Source organism: Cetorhinus maximus, chromosome 13 (assembly GCF_964194155.1).
Source record: "Cetorhinus maximus chromosome 13, sCetMax3.hap1.1, whole genome shotgun sequence".
Lineage (NCBI taxonomy): Eukaryota > Metazoa > Chordata > Chondrichthyes > Lamniformes > Cetorhinidae > Cetorhinus > Cetorhinus maximus.
The window spans coordinates 111331592-111350056 of record NC_135891.1 but is presented as its reverse complement, the minus strand read 5'-3'; the positions used below and the strand labels follow the sequence as shown (position 1 = coordinate 111350056).

At 42.7% G+C, this 18465-nt stretch overlaps 1 protein-coding gene across 5 annotated transcripts in view; it reads left to right on the top strand.

Moving 5' to 3' along the window:
• Positions 1-18112, top strand: part of LOC144688958 (uncharacterized) — an 87380-nt gene extending 69268 nt beyond the window's left edge. For 3 of the 5 annotated variants that reach the window (XR_013578521.1, XM_078556027.1, XM_078556029.1), the window contains 2 exons: positions 3310-3417; positions 17615-18112. Coding sequence is in view for 3 of the 5 variants with exons in the window: in XM_078556027.1 (XP_078412153.1) it covers positions 3310-3417; positions 17615-17731 (225 nt within the window). In the remaining 2 variants the exon portion in view is untranslated. Of the gene's footprint in view, positions 1-3309; positions 3418-15533; positions 15639-17614 lie in introns of all 5 variants that reach the window. The other 2 variants (XR_013578520.1, XM_078556028.1) reach the window with 2 other exon arrangements.
• The last annotated feature ends 353 nt before the right edge of the window (positions 18113-18465 follow it).

Sequence of the window (18465 nt, the reverse complement as noted above, 5' to 3'; positions counted from 1 at the left end):
TCAGGATAAATAGATCTTTTTCGGGTTAGCAATGTTAAATTGATCCAAGCCAGATGGTGAAGTGCAAAACAAGATACAATTCTTTTCCTTGATGGTAGGTTTGGTTACAGTATGCAGTCTTACAGGTCTCTGTCTCCTAACTATTAGCCCAGTTCCACCTGACTCTCTTTATACTCTTTTGAGTATATCAATAAAACAAAGTAGACTAATTAACAAATGAACTAATTAAACAAATTGAGAGCCCCTTAAAGGGCCATCGTAATGAAAGACAAAGCTTCAAAGGAAACTTATATAATTAAATTAAAATGTTGTCTCCTGGGCTGATGAAGCACTCCAGCTCCTGCAGTGCCCACCAGTTGTGGAAGGCCTCAAGCACGCTAATGGACACTGAGGGCTCCCTTTCCAGGGACACCAGGCGCGAGTGTAGCCACAGAAGAGGGGCAGACAATTGGGCCAGGTGACCCCCCTCGACCGCCCAATGCCTGGACTCATTAATGGCCACTTTGGCCAAGCCCAGGAGCAGGCTAATGAGGAGGTCCTCCACCCTACCTGCACCTCCTCCATACCAGATGGCCAAAGATCAGGAGCTTGGGGCTGAAGCGCAACCAAAATTTGAAGACCAGCCCCTTCAAATAATCAAGAAGGGGCTACAACCTCACACAGTCTATACACATGGAACATGGACTCCTCAAGACCGCAGAAAATTCAGGTGGCCTGGGAGTCCATGAACATCTTAGCATTTTGTTGCATGCAACACCCTCTAAGCCAAATCCCCGATGGTAAAGGGGACGGGATGGTAAAGGTAGAGAGCCCTCCACTGGGGGCCCTCATCACTTCTGGATAGTAGGACGGAACACCACAGCATGTCCGGACAGTTGATGAAGGTGAGGAAGTGAAGGGTGTGCAATAGCAGCCCCTAAAGGAAACCTCTCTGTGCAGATCGAAAAGGCACTGATGGAATTTCCATGAGATGGCTCAAGTTGTGGGGCCAAGGTTTCCAAGGGAGATTTTGGGTCCTAGGGCCAATGTGAAATTCTGTTCGAATGGAGGTCAGTTCAGACATATGCTTGAGTCACCTCGACACCTCGAGTGCATTTGGGGCCAAGCACCAGTTTTGAGGCTGTGGCTGACTTTGGCCGCAGGCTGGACATCAAAAGACACACAACATGCAAATTCTTGTGGTGTCATCCAGCCCACTCCTCTGCCATACAACGTGTCCCCAACTCTGGTCACCCCAGCAGCCTGAGCCCTCTCTTCCACTGGCCACACGAACCCATATTGGTGGAGGTGTGGATTCCTGAGCAGCGGCTCTTTGATGATAGCTGCTACTCCTGATGAGAGAGAGTTCCGGCGCAAGGCAACCATGTTCCAGATCAGTTCCTGGTAAAAGACAGGCAACTCCTGCAAGGAGGAACGGAGACCTCTCAGGTCTATAAACAGGAATTGCGGGCCAGAATTGAGGCCGTGGACCTGGTGGAAGAAATATGTCACCAGTGCACACCATCGGGAGGGGGCTTGATGTGAAGGTATCACTGCAGGGTCTGAAGGTGGGAAATCGCCAGATGGGTGCAAAGACACACAAGCACCTGACCATCCTCCCTAAGCGGGAGAGTCAGTAGCTCAGCAGTGACCCAGTGCATCCTCTTATCGCAGAAGAAGTTGATGAGCTTTTTCTGTATCTTAGTGACAAACACCAGGGGAAGGATTAAAGTGACCAACTGGTTCCTCAGCGTTGCAGCTATCAGTTGGTTTATGACCCCTGTAGGATAGCACTCGGAGCAGTCCTGTCCAGCACCCAAGGCGAGTGCTGACTTTGGCCTCCAACTCTTGCCAGTTGCCAGCCAGGATTCCTCAACAGGGCTAAGGTAAACTCCCAAGTAGAGGAGATGAGTGGTGCTCCAGGTGAAAGGCATGAGTTCCTCTGGCAGAGAGTTCATCTGCCACTGACCGACCAGGAGTCTGGAACATTTTCCCCAGTTGATCCTGGCAGAGGACACCGCGGAATAGATTTGTTGATACTTGCACATCATCCGCAGGTCGTCTGGGTCCATGAACATGGGAAACACGTCATCAGCGCAAGCCGAGATGACTCTCTTTATTCTTTTAATGAAACAAATCAGCAACAAAATAACAGATTAATAGGTGGGGGGAGGGGGTGACAGACCCCCATTAATTGGCAAATTAACAAATTGAAATAAAACAAATCAAACCCATTGATAGCCCCCTAAGATGCACTGTAAATAAAGAAAACAATAGAAAGGAACCTTGACAAATTAAATTAAAATGACAATTTGGGGGCTGAGGAAGCACTCCAGCCCCCACAGTGCCCATTGGCTGCGAAGGCCTCAAGTGTGCCAGCGGACACCATGTGCCCCCTCTCTAAGGACACCCAGCCGTGAACATAGCTGCGAAGAGGGGCAGACAGTCGGGTCGGACTACCCCCTTGACCGTGTGGAGTTGAGTTGAGACCACAATCAGGTCAGCCATGATCTTATCGAATGGCAGAGCAGGCTCGAAGGGCCAAATGACTTACCCCTGCTCCTAAGTCCTGTGTCACTATGTATGTATTTTAAATAGATTAGCACCTCCATTAAGATAGCAGAGAGAGGAATTTCAGACAAATGTGATTCATTGCTGGTATTGCACTGCATAATTTGAAGATCTTAGTTATTAGGAGAGTACTAAATTATTAATCACCCATCTGATGGCCTGCATTAAACAGGCATTTGTGAAAAAGATACGTTTCTTTTTAAAGAGACAACTGGTGGAGGGGGGGACAGCACGCTATCTCTCTGACTTTTATTTTGGTTTTGCCCATTTTGTGAACTATAAAGGCTGCAAGAGAGTCTGGATCAAGAAAACGCCATCTAGAGTTTACTTATGATTATTCTGCTGTGTTTTTTTACCTTCCACACCAGCGCTAAGGAACACCGTATGGTCCTGAGATTACCCCATGGGATACTAAGCTCCCAGCCTCATTTCCTGATGTGTGATCTGTGCTGCAAGCACTAATTCAAAACATATATCCCATAATGAAAATAATTCAATCAATAAGAATAGGTGAAATCTCCCACTTCAACTTGCCTGGAGTGTATTTGGGGAAATTGTCAGCTGCAGGCCAGTGGCTTTTTGTTGATTAATGTTAATAGATAGCAAATCACAGACTGGTTTGCACACTTTCCCAATATATGCTCCCGATAAGCGCTAAAGCAGAAATCTCTCCTTTTATATGTAGTTTCTGTGATGGCAGCTATCTAGGGTGAATGTGTCTTCATTTCACAGCTAACATCCTTTCTTTATTTTTATTAGGTTTGTGAAATTTTACGGAAAACAAAAGCATTAAATTTTACCAGTGAATCATATAATAACCTGCAGGAGAGTTTAAGAAGCTTACGTTTAAACACTAATGCTGCCTTGGTATGTATGCACAACCCAGGAATCAAGTCAGTTCAATTACTCAGGGAAATATAGCCTTTTGGTTCAATTCAACAATAGCCACAGTTAAAATTAGGTTTGTGTGTTTAGAATTCTGTACAATTATGTCATTGAAGACCAGGCCATATAACAATGGGTGACTATGACAAAGGTGGTTTAGGAACAAGTAAGGTAACCATTGAATCATACCGTCCCTTTTGTAAGCTTTTCCTGAGCTCCAAATAAATATTTCACAAGTGAATTTCTACAGGGTTCATCTAATTGTACAATTGGGTTTCTGTGGCTCTTCCCACTGACCTACATTGGCTCCTGATATTTTCAAATCCCTTGTGGCCTCAATCTCTCCCTATCTCTGTAATCTCCTCTACCCTCACAACCCTCCAAGATATCTGCACCTCTCTAATTCCTCCCTACTCTTCTCTGCCTCTCTACTTCACTTTCCTAATTTAAGATACTATTAAAACCTATCTCTTTGGTCAAAGTTGTTTCTAGCTCTGTTGCTAAGAAGAGGAGGGGATTTATTTTAGAACAGCCCTGATTTCTCCACTCACTATCCGTCCATAAACAAAAAGGTGTTTTTGATTTTTGATTTTTGATTTCCCTCTTTATAAGTTATGGCATATTTCCCCCAACCTTTCAGTTTTGAGGTGATCTAATCCTCTATTAATAACCCCACAACAAACTTAAGGTAAGATAAAATAGGAGAAGTAGTTTATTTTACACACACACACAAAACGTGGGAAAGGGTTTGCAATGTCTGCCCCCTTTTTGCATTTATACAATAAAAGAGGAATAAGGGAAAAACGGGATTCAGGACCAAGACCAAGATTAAAAAAGCATTATGTTTTCACATGAGTCCAGAGTCCAGAATCAAACAAAAGTCCAATGGTGTATTCCTTTAGAAGTTAGCAGGCTGAAACTGTTGCACACTGATCCATTTTTCCAGAAGCAATGACTTCCACGATGGGAGAAGGCACGTAAAGATGAATCAGTCTCATAGGCACAGGTGCAGAAGTTCAGATGTTCCAGTAGAACACAGTATAGATGAGGGCCAAGCACAACCTGGGCAAGGATCTTTGTTGCTGTCTGTTAGGTGGTAAATGGTAGACAGTAGTAGGCTGCTGGCCTGGAGTCCTGGTTTCCTTTGGAGGATAAACAGCATCTGAAGATAAAACCCAAAATCTGTCTAATTAAAGCAATTCAAACAGCTCAACTCCCAGTCATGTGACAGGGTAGATTTAGGTCAAGCTATTCAGCTAACGAGGCCCCTTGTTAAAACCCATTATGTTTTGAACAGGTAACTGTAGAACCATTAGCACAGCATTGGAGATGAGGAATCACAAATAGCTCCGCCTTTGTCCATAACTGGCTGGTGCAGACGTCTCATCTGCTATCCTTTGTATTGGCTTGGCTGAAATGTTCATACAACGCAAGGAGTGTTACATCCCAGGGTTTTGATGTGTTGGCCTTTGTCCATTTTTAAACTGCCTGGAACTTCCAGAACTACCATCATGTGGTGAGCAGTGGCCATTTTATCAGTCTAGCCATTTGCATTTGACTATTTTTTAAGAAGTAGTAAGTTTATAAAGTAGCCAGGATGATATAGGCATATTTATTTTCCTTCATGTCTACTGATCATGACTTTGTATTTGATTGATACATGAATTAATAATATAGCCATCCTTCTGCAGTGTTAATCATTGATCGGTGCATCTCAATCAATACAATAGGATAGTAGTATGGAAACAGAAGTAACATAAATTACAGTAAAGGGTGTGAAATGTGTTATGAATGGAAAATATTGGAGTGCTACCTTGCTTTGCGATATTTGAATATCCATGTGAAATTTTTTGATTGCTGTTGTTTGCAACCTTGACATCCTAATTGGCCCTGAGCTGAGCTTCCATCACACATCTTTTCCATCATAAAGACCACTTGACCACTTAATTCTACCTCTATAGCATTGCCTGGTTCCACCCAATCTCAGCCCATTTGCTGCTCAAACCCTCATCCTTTGTCACCCCAGACTTGCCTATTTCAATGCTCTATTGGCCACCCTCCCATCCTCCACCCTCGACAAATGAGATCATCCAAAATTCTGCTGCCTGCATCTATCACTCATCCATCATCCAAGTTCTTGCTCATCCTTGTAGTGTATTGAAAATTGCAATGTACATTTTGTTCGCTTGAAGCTACCATACACATTTGTACCAGAAGAGGGAGTCTGCAACAAGAGAAAAATTTTTTTTAAAAGGGAACCATTGTTTGCTCATGCAGCTATAGATTCTTGATGTCTCTGGCAGTTTCGGTCCCAAGAATTTCACAACCCTCATTGACTCCCGATCTCCCAATGCCTCCAATTTAAAATTCTAATCCTCATAACTTCAGTTATGTTGATAGATTGGAGAAGTTGGGACTGTTATCCTCAGAGAAGAGATGGCTGAGAGGGTATTTGTTAGAGGTATTCAAAATCATGAGGGTTGGGACAGAGTAGATAGGGAAAAAATGTTCTCATTGGTGGAAGGGTCAAGAATGAGAGGGCACAGATTTAAGATAATTGGCAAAAGAAACAATGGTGAATGAGGAAAAACTTTTTCACACATTGAGTGGTTAGGATCTGGAATCCATTGCCTGGGGCTATCACAGAATCACACAGTGCAGAAGAGGCCCATCGCGTCTGCACCAACACATGAGAAACACCTGACCTACCTACCTAATCCCATTTACCAGCACTTGGCCCATTGCCTTGAATGTTATGACGTGCCAAGTGCTCAGCCAGGTACTTTTTAAAGGATGTGAGCCAACCCGCCTCCACCACCCTCCCAGGAAGCGCATTCCAGACCATCACCACCCTCTGGGTAAAAAAGTTTTTCCTCACATCCCCCCTAAACCTCCTGCCCCTCACCTTGAACTTATGCCCCCTTGTGACTGACCCTTCAACTAAGGGAACAGCTGCTCCCTATCCACCCTGTCCATGCCCCTCATAATCTTATGCACCTCGATCAGGTCTCCCCTCAGTCTTCTCTGCTCCAGCGAAAACAACCCAAGTCTATCCAACCTCTCTTCATAACTTAAATGTTTCATCCCAGGCAACATCCTGGTGAATCTCCTCTGCACCCCCTCCAGTGCAATCACATCCTTCCTATAATGTGGCGACCAGAACTGCACACAATACTCCAACTGTGGCCTCACCAAGGTTCTATACAAATCCAACATGATCTCCCTACCTTTGTAACCTATGCCTCGATTTACAAAGTCAAGTGTCCCATATGCTTTTTTCACCACCCTACTAACATGCCCCTCCGCCTTCAGAGATCTGTGGACACACACACCAAGGTCCTTTTGTTCCTCAGAACTTCCTAGTGTCATGCCGTTCATTGAATACTTCCTTGTCAAATTACTCCTTCCAAAGTGTATCACCTCACACTATTCAGGGTTAAATTCCATTTGCCACTTATCTGCCCATTTGACCATCTCATCTATATCTTCCTGTAGCCCAAGACACTCAACCTCACTGTTAACCACCCAGCCAATCTTTGTGTTATCCGCAAACTTACTAATCCTACCCCCCACATAGTCATCTATGTTGTTTATATAAATGACGAATAATAGGGGACCCAGCACCGATCCCTGTGGTACGCCACTGGACACTGGCTTCCAGTCACTAATGCATCCTTCTGTCATCACCCTCTGTCTCCTACAGCCAATTTTGAAACCACCTTATAAAATTACCCTGTATCCCATGTGCATATGCCTTCTTTATAAGTCTCCCATGTGGGACCTTGTCAAAGGCTCTGCTGAAATCAATGTAAACTACATCAATTGCACTACCCTCATCTATACACCTGGTCACCTCCTCAAAAGATTCAATCAATTTTGTTAGGCATGACCTCCCTCTGACAAAACCATGCTGACTATCCCTGATCAAACCTTGCCCCTTCAAGTGGAGATAGATTCTCTCCTTCAGAATTTTCTCCAATAGTTTCCCCACCACTGACGTGAGACTCACTGGCCTGTAGTTCCCTGGCTTCTCTCTACAACCCTTCTTAAATAGCGGAACCACATTAGTTGTTCTCCAGTCCTCTGGCACCTCCCCCGTGGCCAGAGAGGAATTAAAAATTTGGGTCAGAGCCCCTGCGATCTCCTCCCTTGCCTCCCTCAGCAGTCTGGGACACAAATCATCCGGACCTGGAGATTTGTCCACTTTTAAGCCTGCCAACACCTCCAGTACCTTGTCACTCCCTATATCAATTTGTTCAAGAACCTCGCAGTGTCTCTCCCTGACTTCCATCCCTTCATCCTCATTCTCTTGGGTGAAGTATTCATTCAACACTCTACCAATGTCCTCTGGCTCCACCCCTAGATTGCCCCCTTGGTCCCTAATGGGCCCTACTCTTTCCCTGGTTATCCTCTTCCCATTGATATACTTATAGAATATCTTGGGATTTTCCCTACTTTTACCAGCCAGAGCTTTCTCATATCCCCTCTTTGCTCTCCTAATTGCTTTCTTAAGCTCCACCCTGCACTTTCTGTACTCCACTATTGCCTCCGCTGATTTGCTTCCCTTGTACCTGCTAATAGCCTCTCTTTTCCTTCTCATCGTATCCTGAATATCTCTGGTCATCCATGGTTCTCTGGGCTTGTTACTCCTTCCGATCACCCTAGAGGAAACATGTTGAGACTGTACCCTCCCCATTTCCTTTTTGAACGCCCCCCACTGCTCCTCTGTAGATTTCCCCACAAGTAGCTGTTCCCAGTCTACCTTGGCCAGATCCTGCCTTATTTTACTGAAATCCGCTCTCCCCCAATCCAAAACATTTTTTTGCAACTTGTCTACTTCTTTGTCCATAACAAGCTTAAATTGTACCATGTTGTGGTCGCTATCACTAAAATGCTCCCCCACCACCATCTCAGCCACCTGTCTGGCTTCATTCCCCAGAATTAGGTCCAGCACTGCGCTGTCCCTTGTTGGACCCGCTACATATTGACCTAAAAGGTTCTCCTGCACACATTTCAAGAGATCCACTCCATCCAAGCCCTTAACGCTATGTCTATCCTAATTAATGTTGGGAAAGTTGAAATCACCTAATATAATTACCCTATTGTTATAGTTTTTACATCCCTCTGCAAATTGTGCACATATTTGCTCCTCAATTTCCCACTGACTATCTGGGGGTCTATAATAAACACCTAACAATGTGGCTTCCCTTTTTTTATTCCTAAGCTGTACCCACAAAGCTTCATTCAATGCCCCCTCCAAGATATCATCACTCCTCACTGCAGTAACTGACTTCCTTAACTAATAATGCAATGCCTCCTCCTCTTTTACCCTCTCCCCTGTCTCGCCTGAAGATTCTATATCCCGGAATGTTGAGCTGCCAATCCTGCCCCTCCCTCAACCACGTTTCAGTGATGGCTACTATATCACAATTCCACATGTCAATCCTCACCCTTAACTCATCCATTTTACCTGTAATACCCCTGGTAGTAAAGTAGAGGCCATCCAGCCTTGTCTTACTCCCTTGAAACCTAATGCAGCTGTACTCCCTCTGACTTGATTGTTTTACTGTATTATGATGTGTCCATATTCTGCTAACATTCTGTGTCCCCTCCCCCTGCCGAATTAGTTTAAACTCCTCCCAACGGCACTAGCAAACCCACCCACAAGGATGTTAGCCCCGCTCTGGTTCAGATGTAAACCGTCCCGTTTGTACAGGTCCCACCTTCCCCAGAAATGGTCCCAGTGATCCAGGAATCTAAAACCCTCCCTCCTGCACCAACTTTTAAGCCATGTATTCATCTGCGCTGTTCTCCTATTTCTGAGCTCGCTAGCACGTGGCACTGGGAGTAATCCAGAGATTACAGCCCGAGAGGTCTTGATTTTTAGTCTACTGCCTAACTCCCTGAATTCTTGATGCAAGACCTCATCCCTGTTTCTACCTATGTCCTTGTTACCAACATGTACCATGACCGCTGCCTTATCACCCTCCCCCTTCAGGATGCCCTGCAGCTGTTCAGTGACATCCCAGTCCCTGGCACCAGGGAGGCAACGCACCATCCTGGAGTCACGTTGATGGCCACAGTAGCGCCTATCTGTTCCCCTGACTATAGAATCCCCTATTACTATTGCCCTTCCTCTCTTCCTCCCCTCCTGTACAGACAGGCTGCTTGTGATGCCAGAATGTCAGAGGCAGGTTCAGCTGAGGCATTCAAGAAAGGATTACATTGTTATCTGAAAAGAAAGAATGTGTAGGGCTATGGGGAGAAGGCTTAGAAGTGGCACTGGGTAAATTGCTCCTATGGTGAGCCAGCCTACACACGATGGGCCGAATGGCCTCCATTAGTGCAGTAACAATTCTGTGATTCTGTTTAATCCTTTTCGTGAACTTCCTCCTCCCCATTTCTGTAACCTCCTCCAACCCTGCAAACTGTCCAGAACTCTACATTCCTCTGACCTTGACCTCTTGTGCATCTACTCACCCCATTCCAATTTAACCCACCTTTGTCAATCCTGCCATCAGCCATCCAGGACACATGCTCATCAATTTCCTCCCAAATTCCACTGCCTTAGCCTCTCCCTCTCCACTAAGATCCTTCTTAAAAACCCACCTTTATGGCCAAGCTGTTGGTCACCCCACCTAATGTCTCCTTTTTTATTTCAGCATTCATTTATGTCTGATTATACTTCTGTGAAGCATCTTAGAATGATTTTCTTACTAAAAGTATTATATAAATGCTAGTTGTTATTTTACTGGAAGTATTAATTGATTCAAAATCAAACACTCAGGAGGAAGTCCTGCTTCAGAGAGCTGTTGGTCAATGTTATTGACCGGCAACTCTGTAGTCCCAGCAGCGCCACTAGAAACAATGGCCACTGCTGGAACTACAGGCAGTCCCCAGTTTCTCAGTGCCAGGAGCCTGGACCAGGTAAGTGTGGGGTGCAGGGGTCTCAGGTAGGGGACTGGAAAGGAAGCCATGGTGCAGGGGGAGGGGATGTCTAGGGATTAGGGGGTCAGGTTGGAAAGGTCAGACGGTGGGAGCACTGGAGGTTGGGGGGGAGGGCATGATTAGGAAAGGGGACCCGTGGGGGAGGCCCTCCATCTTTCCTGCTGAGGCCTGAGCAGAGTAACCTGCCTGGTTTCCCCATCTGTCCCTGACCTCTTCCCGTTGGCCTCAAAATTGAAAAAGGGCAGGAAGTGGCCCTATGGTGTCTTCTGCCATACCAAGGGCATCCTGAACTGTGGGCGGTGCTGTCTTTCATAAGAGACCATAGACCAAGGCCCTATTTGCTCTCTCAACTATTTTAAGAACAACAGTTCTCCCTGCTGTTCTGGCCAACGTTTATCTCTCAATCACATCAGTAAAACCGATTGTCTGCTCATTATCTCAAACAAAAACAGAATTACCTGGAAAAACTCAGCAGGTCTGGCAGCATCGGTGGAGAAGAAATCAGTTAACGTTTCGAGTCTTCACGACCCTTCGGCAGAACTGAAGTTAGCTTTTTGCTCATTATCTCATTGCTTTTCTATGCAAATTAGCTGTCATGTTTCACAACATTATAACACTTCAAAAGTACTTTGTCGTTTGTAAAGTGCTTTGGGACATGCTGAGGTTGTGAATCACAGAGTCTTTACAGTATGGAAGGAGGCCATTCGGCCCATCCAGTCTGCACTGGCTCTCTGAAAGTGCATTCTATCTAGTCCCACTCCCCTGCCTTATCCCCGTAACGTTGCACACTCTTTCTTTCCAGATAGCCATCCAATTCCTTTGAGAATACCTCGATCGAATCTGTCTCTACCACCCTCTCAGGAAGTTCATTTCAGACTCAAACCACCCCCTGGGTGAAAAATATGTTCCTCGCATCACATTTACCCCTTTTGCCAATTATTTTGAATCTATGCCCTTTATTTCTTGATGCTCCCTTGAGTGGAAACAGTTTCTCACCATTTACCTTGTCCATACCCCTCAGGATCTTGAATACCTCTATCAAGTGTCCTCTTAGCCTTCTTTTCGCCAAGGAAAACAGTCCCAATCTCTCCAATCTATCCCCACAGCTACAGTTCTTCATCCCTGGAATCATTCTCATGAATCTTCTCTATACTCTGTGTCTCCACATCCTTCCTCAAGTATGGCACCCAGAACTGGACGCAGTACTCCAGATGAGGCTTAACTAGTGTCTTATACAAGTTCAACATGTCCTCCTTACTCTTGTACTTAATACCCCTATTAATAAAGCCTAAGATACTATATACTTTATTAACTCCTCTCTCAATATGCCCTGCCATCTTTAATGACCTATGTACATATACACCAAGGTCCCTCTGTTCCTGCACCTCCTTTAGAGTTTCTCCCTTTATTTTGTACTGTCCCTCCATATTCTTCCAGCCAAAATGAATCACCTCACACTTCTCTGCATTGAATTTCATCTGCCACTTGTCTGCCCAATCCACCAATATGTCCATGTCCTTTTAATATTCAAGATTATCCTTATCACATTGGATAATGTTTCCAATCTTCGTATCATCTGAAAAATTTGAAATCATGCCCTGAACACCACAGTCCAGGTCATTAATATATATCAAGAAGAGCAAGGGTCCCAACACTGACACAAAAACAGAATTACCTGGAAAAACTCAGCAGGTCTGGCAGCATCGGCGGACAGACCTGCTGAGTTTTTCCAGGTAATTCTGTTTTTGTTTTGGATTTCCAGCATCCGCAGTAGCTTTTAGCTTTTTGTTTTTATCCCAACACTGACCCCTGGGGAACTCTACTACAAACCTTCCTCCAATCTGAAAAACATTCATTAACCACTATTCTGTTTTCTGTCACACAGCCAATTTCTGATCCAAGTGCCTACTCTCCCTTTTATTCTGCTAGAGCTAGAATTCTGCTCACAAGTCTGCTGTGTGGCAATGTATCAAATACCTTTTGAAAATCCATATACACCACATCAACAGTGTTGCCCTTATCAACCTTCTCTGTTACCTCCTCAAAAACTCCAGTGAGTTAGTTAAACATGATTTTTCCTTAATGGATCCATGCTACTTTTCTTTAATTATCCTGCATTTGTCTAATTGACTATTGATTTTGTCCGGAACTATAGTTTCCAGAAGTTTCCTGACCACTGAAGTCCAATTGGCTGGTCTGTAGTTGCCAGTTTTATCCTTGCACCCCTTTTTGAACAAGGATGTAACACTCACAATTCTCCAGTCCTCTGGCACCACCTCTGTGTCTAAGGAAAACTGGAAGATTATCACTAGTGCTTCTGCAATTTCCACTCTCACTCCCCCAGTACCCTTGGATGCATCTCATCGGTCCTAGTACCTTATCTATTTTAAGTGAAGATAGCCTTTCTAAAACGTCCTCCTTCTCAATTGTAAATTCTTCCAGTGTACCAGTTACCTCCTCCCTCATCTCAGCCTCGGTAGCATCTTCTTCCTTTGTAAAGACAAATGCAAAGTACTCATTTAATACCTCCACTATTTCTCCTGCCTCCACATGCAAGTCCCCTTTTTTATCCCTAATCAGCCCTACTCTTTCTTTTGCCATCCTTTTATTATTTATATGCTTATAGAAGACCTTGTTATTCCCTCTTATATTAGCTGTTAGTCTCTTCATGCTCTTTCCTTGCTTTTCTTATTAATTTTTTCGCTTCCCTCTGATCCTTCTATATTCAACCAAATAATGGCTATTTAAATGAAATCTTTCTTTTGTATCTTTATGAACATAAGCCCTAAAATCTACCATCTTCTCTACGCTATGACTTATTTAAAATGGACATAAAGAAGTGATTCTAATATAGCAAACTTATTTCAGGGTTTCTTTAGCATTTAGAAACTTCATTGCCCTTGTTTACAAAGCCCAAATATATTGATAACGGAAACTACTTTTTGCTGAATCATTCTACTACTCATAATCTGTTGATTAAGAAAGGTAGAGATAAATTAGGAAATTATAAACTGATTAGTCTATTGTCTGCTGTGGGGTAGTTACTAGAATTTGCTCTTAGGAACAGACTAACTGACCATTTGGACAAATATAAACTGATCCGAGAGAGCCAGCATGGATTTGTAAAGAGTAAATCATTTATAATGAATGCTGTTGAATTTTTTGAGGATGTAGCTAATGTGATGAGATTGTGTTTACAGGTGTTCATTATATGGACTTCTAGAAGGCAGTTATTATGGCTCCACGTAAGAGATTGTTAGCAGAAATGAAAGTGCTTAGAATTGGAGGCAGCTTAATGATGTGGGTAAGGAATTGGTAGGAGGTAGGAGACAATAGAGATAATCAGTATGTACTCAAATTGGAAAGATGTGACTAGTGTTGTCCCCAGGAGTCTGTATTGGGGCCTCAGCTTGTAATTATGTTTTAAAAATTGTCTTAGATGAAGGAATACAGAGTTGTATTCAAATGCTGATGACAAAGTTAGCTTGCACAAGTGTCGATGGGAGCAAAATGTTGCAATAATAGATTGAGTGAGAGGGCAGAACTATGACAGATGGCCGTCTATGAGAGGAACTGTTCACTCATCCACTTTGGACCTAAGAAAATTAGATCATAATGTTTTCTAAATGGTGAGAAGCTAGGAGATGTGAAAAAGCAGATAAGTTTAAGGGTCCAAATACAGAAATCACTAAAAGTTAGTGGATAGGGTCAACAAATAACCAAAAAGCCTAATGGAATATTGACCTTTAACACGAGGGGCCTGGAAGGCAAAGAGGGGGAGGTTATGTTACGGCTATATAAAGCTCTGGTTAGACCCCACTGAGAGTTCTGCAATTATTTCTGGAGATCGCACTTCAGGCAGGATATGTTGGCCTTGGCTGGAGTGCAGCACATACTCACTAGAATGATACCGGGACCAAAAGGGTTAAATTATGAGACTTGGGGGGAGAAAATCTAGTGGTACTATGCAGGCTTTCATTGATTGCCTTGGGGCAGGCAGTGTCACCAACCATTATCTGCATGTTCATGTGGCATTCTTCACTGACATCAGTGGGCCATGCAGGTGGCAGCCTGCAGTGCCCTCTGCCCTGGTAAATCATGCATGTAGTGCTATGTGAATAAAGTTCACCCATAGCCTTTTAAAGAGGAGGCTTGTATTCCCTTGAGTATAGAAGATTAAAGGGTAACCTAAATGAGGTTTTTAAGATGGTTAAATGAGTTAATAGGGGTTAGATAGAGATAAGCTATTTCCTTTGTAGAAGAGTCCAGAACAAGGGAAATAACCTCAAAATTAGGGATAGGCCTTTATCAGGAAGCACCTCTTCAAACAAATGGTAGTGGAAATCTGGAACACTCTGTGCCAAAAAGCTGTTGATGCTAGCTCAATTGAAAATTTTGTTAGGCAAGGGTGTGGCAAGATGTCTGGAGCTAAGGTGGGTAGATGGGAGATAAGGATAAGAGACAGATCAGCCATTAACAAAGTGGATGACAGAACAGCTCAGGGAGCCAAATGGTTTATTCCTGTTCCTAAGTTCCTAACATCAATATGCTGAATGTATAATACTTAACTGCATCCTTAATTTAATTAAAATGAACCATCCACAATGCAGTAAAGTGGAGTACCATGTACCTTTAAGAGAATGCAAGTGGACTAACCATGTGACAGTACTGACCAATCATTGTACAGCACAGGCTACTGGTTAACTGTAAGTCTAGAGCTGGAGGTGGTTGTGAGAGCGCACAAGGATTAAGTGCTCTGCCCCCTGTTGCAATAAACAATCACAGTTTGTTCTTATGTCGGTCTCTCTCCATTATTGATAGCGAGCATCAACTAACGAGTGTCTATGAAGGTGTACAATTCGAGTTTACTCGACTAGTGAACTCATAGGCTCAAGATATAAAACACACATAGCCTGTCTGGGGAAACAGAAGGGCTAGCAGTTCAGGATAATATTCTAACAACAGGCTGCACAGTTCAGCATTAGCAGTGTCCAACTTTGCTCTTATTTTACACCGTGACCCTTTACCTTTCTCTGTAATGACTAGCAGGTGCTTAATTCAAAGAACTGTGCACGGATAAAGTTTCAAAAGGCTCTACCCTGCTGCCATATTTTTGACATCCACTCAGCATTTCCTTAATTTTTCCCTAGGAAGTCTGTGTTGGTGTGATAACCGTAAACACTTCCAGCTCCCTGGTACTGTATTTCCTATTTGGAAGATGAGTTGTCAGATTCACAGATTTGTGGATCTCTTTGGTAAGGAACTATTTAACTCCTACCAGTAACTGAGAGACAAGTTTGCATAAACCGGGAAGCCTTTTCTAAATAGCTGCAAATGTATTGTTTAGTTATCTACAGGAAGTGAAAGAGCATGGGATGTCCCCTATCCCCTCTAGACCAATCCATAGACGGGAATACATGTTAAACTAAGCTGGTTTCTAAAGTTTATGGTCTGTTATGGATGACAAGATCTCCATATTCGCTAGACATTTTTGAAGGAATGATGATCAAAGCATTGATGATGAATAATTGAATGCAGCTGGATTCAAAACCAAATATAATTATGATCTCTGTAAAAATGTGCACATGCTGTGGACTTTTAGATTCGTTTTATCCAAGGATTTCAACATTTCCAAACTGAAATCTCAAGATCCTTTTTGCTAGAACTCATTATCATAGTATTTCTTGAGAGGTAGTTCAAGATTTCTATTTTGTGTTTGATATGGTGACAACTCTTGCCAAGCAGTGCATATTTCAAAAGCTCTTCAATACCTCCGTCTGTGGTTGAATTTAATGTGGTACATTATATTAATTGGCAATAATTCTCATTCAGTCAAACAGCATGTAACCATATTTAACAGGGTTTAGGTTTCTTCTTCAGGTTCAAAAGGCTCAGTACATCTAACCTACAGTAGACATCCATTAATTAACCCCAGTTTTCTCAATCACTCCTGTGTTTGGTTTACTTCTTCCACAACCCTAGTCACGAGGCTTATTTATTTTCCACATCTCTTTCCTACTTCTCTTTTTATTCTTTCATGAGATGTGGGCTTCGCTGGCTGGGCCAGCATTATTTGCCCATCCCTAGCTGCCCTTGAGAAGGTGGTGGTGAGCTGCCTTCTTGAACTGCTGTAGTCCATGTGGTGTACGCACACCCACAGTGCTGTTAGGAAGGGAGTTCCAGGATTTTAACCCAGTGACAGTGAAGGAACTGTGATATATTTCCAAGTCAGGATGGTGAGGGACTTGGATGGGAATTTCCAGGTAGTGGTGTTCTATAACAGACCTGTTAAACTCAATGAAGTCCACTCACAGATATTCCAAATTTAGTTGCAAAAATATTATTCAATACCTTTGAGAATGTCTTCGCTATGACACAGCAGTTGGTAAAGGCTGAGCTGTTTAAATCCCAGAGGTAAACTTGAACAACTGTCATAATCTATATTTTTAATTGGTATGTTTGAGATGCAGCTCTGAATTCAGGAATAAGACCACTGAGCCTCAAGAGGATTTTTATATAAAACTAAATTAAACATTTATGAATTTAACAACAAATTAAACACATACACATGTCTACAAATTACCACCATCATAACTTTTAAACAAATTCCCAAATTAATCACCTCTCAGGTAAATCTTCACTAAGGCGACAATAACCCACAGACTTTAAACAGACACCAGGCAAAGCACATTTGACCTTACAAATTCACAATGAGGTTCCTTGCAATTTGGTTCCTATTCAGACACAGTTATAGGCTTACAGGCTGGTAAGATCTTAAATGCCTTTGACTTACAGACACAAACTCCTTTCTGTTTATACCTAGCTTTTCCTTTGAATGTAAATTTTCCATGGTATCCTAGGCTTTTAATGTCACATCTTCTGACAATAACATTTTCATTCCACTAATTTTATTAGTAATATAAACATATTGCTTGGTGTCTGCTAGCTAGGTACAAGATTTTACTCCCACTCTTGAATGCTTTATTCAACAAATGCAAATTTACCTTCTATCCTCCTCACTGTTTACCCAATTAACATCTCAAACTATTATACATCAAAGCACCCAGACTAGCTGGCTTTAATCCAATTAAGACACACATGGTCACAGACCCCACTACAATTCTAATTTAAAAATAATTTCCAATAGCATTTTAGACATTAATATCTGTTCATGATAGTCTTCAAATTGTGTTCAGACAAAATATGACATATTCAAATTCTCTGTTTACAGGAAAAATGTTGCAAATTGAGGATACAAAACCACAGAAGTTCTTCACTCAAGAAACTGAAAGAATTGTTGTATCACTTAAAATTATTCTGGCAACAATTAACAAAGAGTGCAGGATAATAGAAATCCCTTTAATGATATTACAGACCAGCATTTGAAAAATGTTTTAGAAGTGAATCCTCACTCCCTCATCAAGACAGATTTCTCTGAACTTGTGAAAATTATCGTTTCTCTTTTCAAAGGCTCTTATGGGAAGCTTAAATAGAGACAATTAACCGGCAAAGAGCTGCGACTGGTACAAAATTCTGTATCGAAATCCAAACAATAAATAATAAACAATGGAGGACAGGAGGGATGAAAACATTGGTGTTACTTGCCAACTGGCAAGTTTCACTGCATTAAAGCTTTCCAACAGGAAAATAATTGGCCTTAAATTTATTGATGACTGATAATGTACAGCCCTGTGAAAAGTGTAACATAAAACTCTTTTTTTACTTTTTCAGCTCTTTGTTTCATTAATCACATCTTTGAGTCTTTTGTTCCATAATGAAGAGTTAGCTATTTTACAGTTTGTGATTATACAGAAAGGTAAGACCTTTCAGCCTAGATAGGCTTTAAAAAATGTTGGAGAAAGTCTTATCAAGGTTGATTACCCTCTGCTTTGTGCCAGGAATGCTTATTTCCTGGATGTAAAACAGAGGACAAAGGAACAGAGACTAACTTCAAAAGTCTTTGCTTTTGTGTTGCCTGAATATTTCTGGGGTTGTGGGTGATGGACACAGTGTGTGTATTTACAGCAGGCACGTGCATTGAAATTGTATAGAAATTGGGAGGAAGCAGTGTCAAAAGTCTGC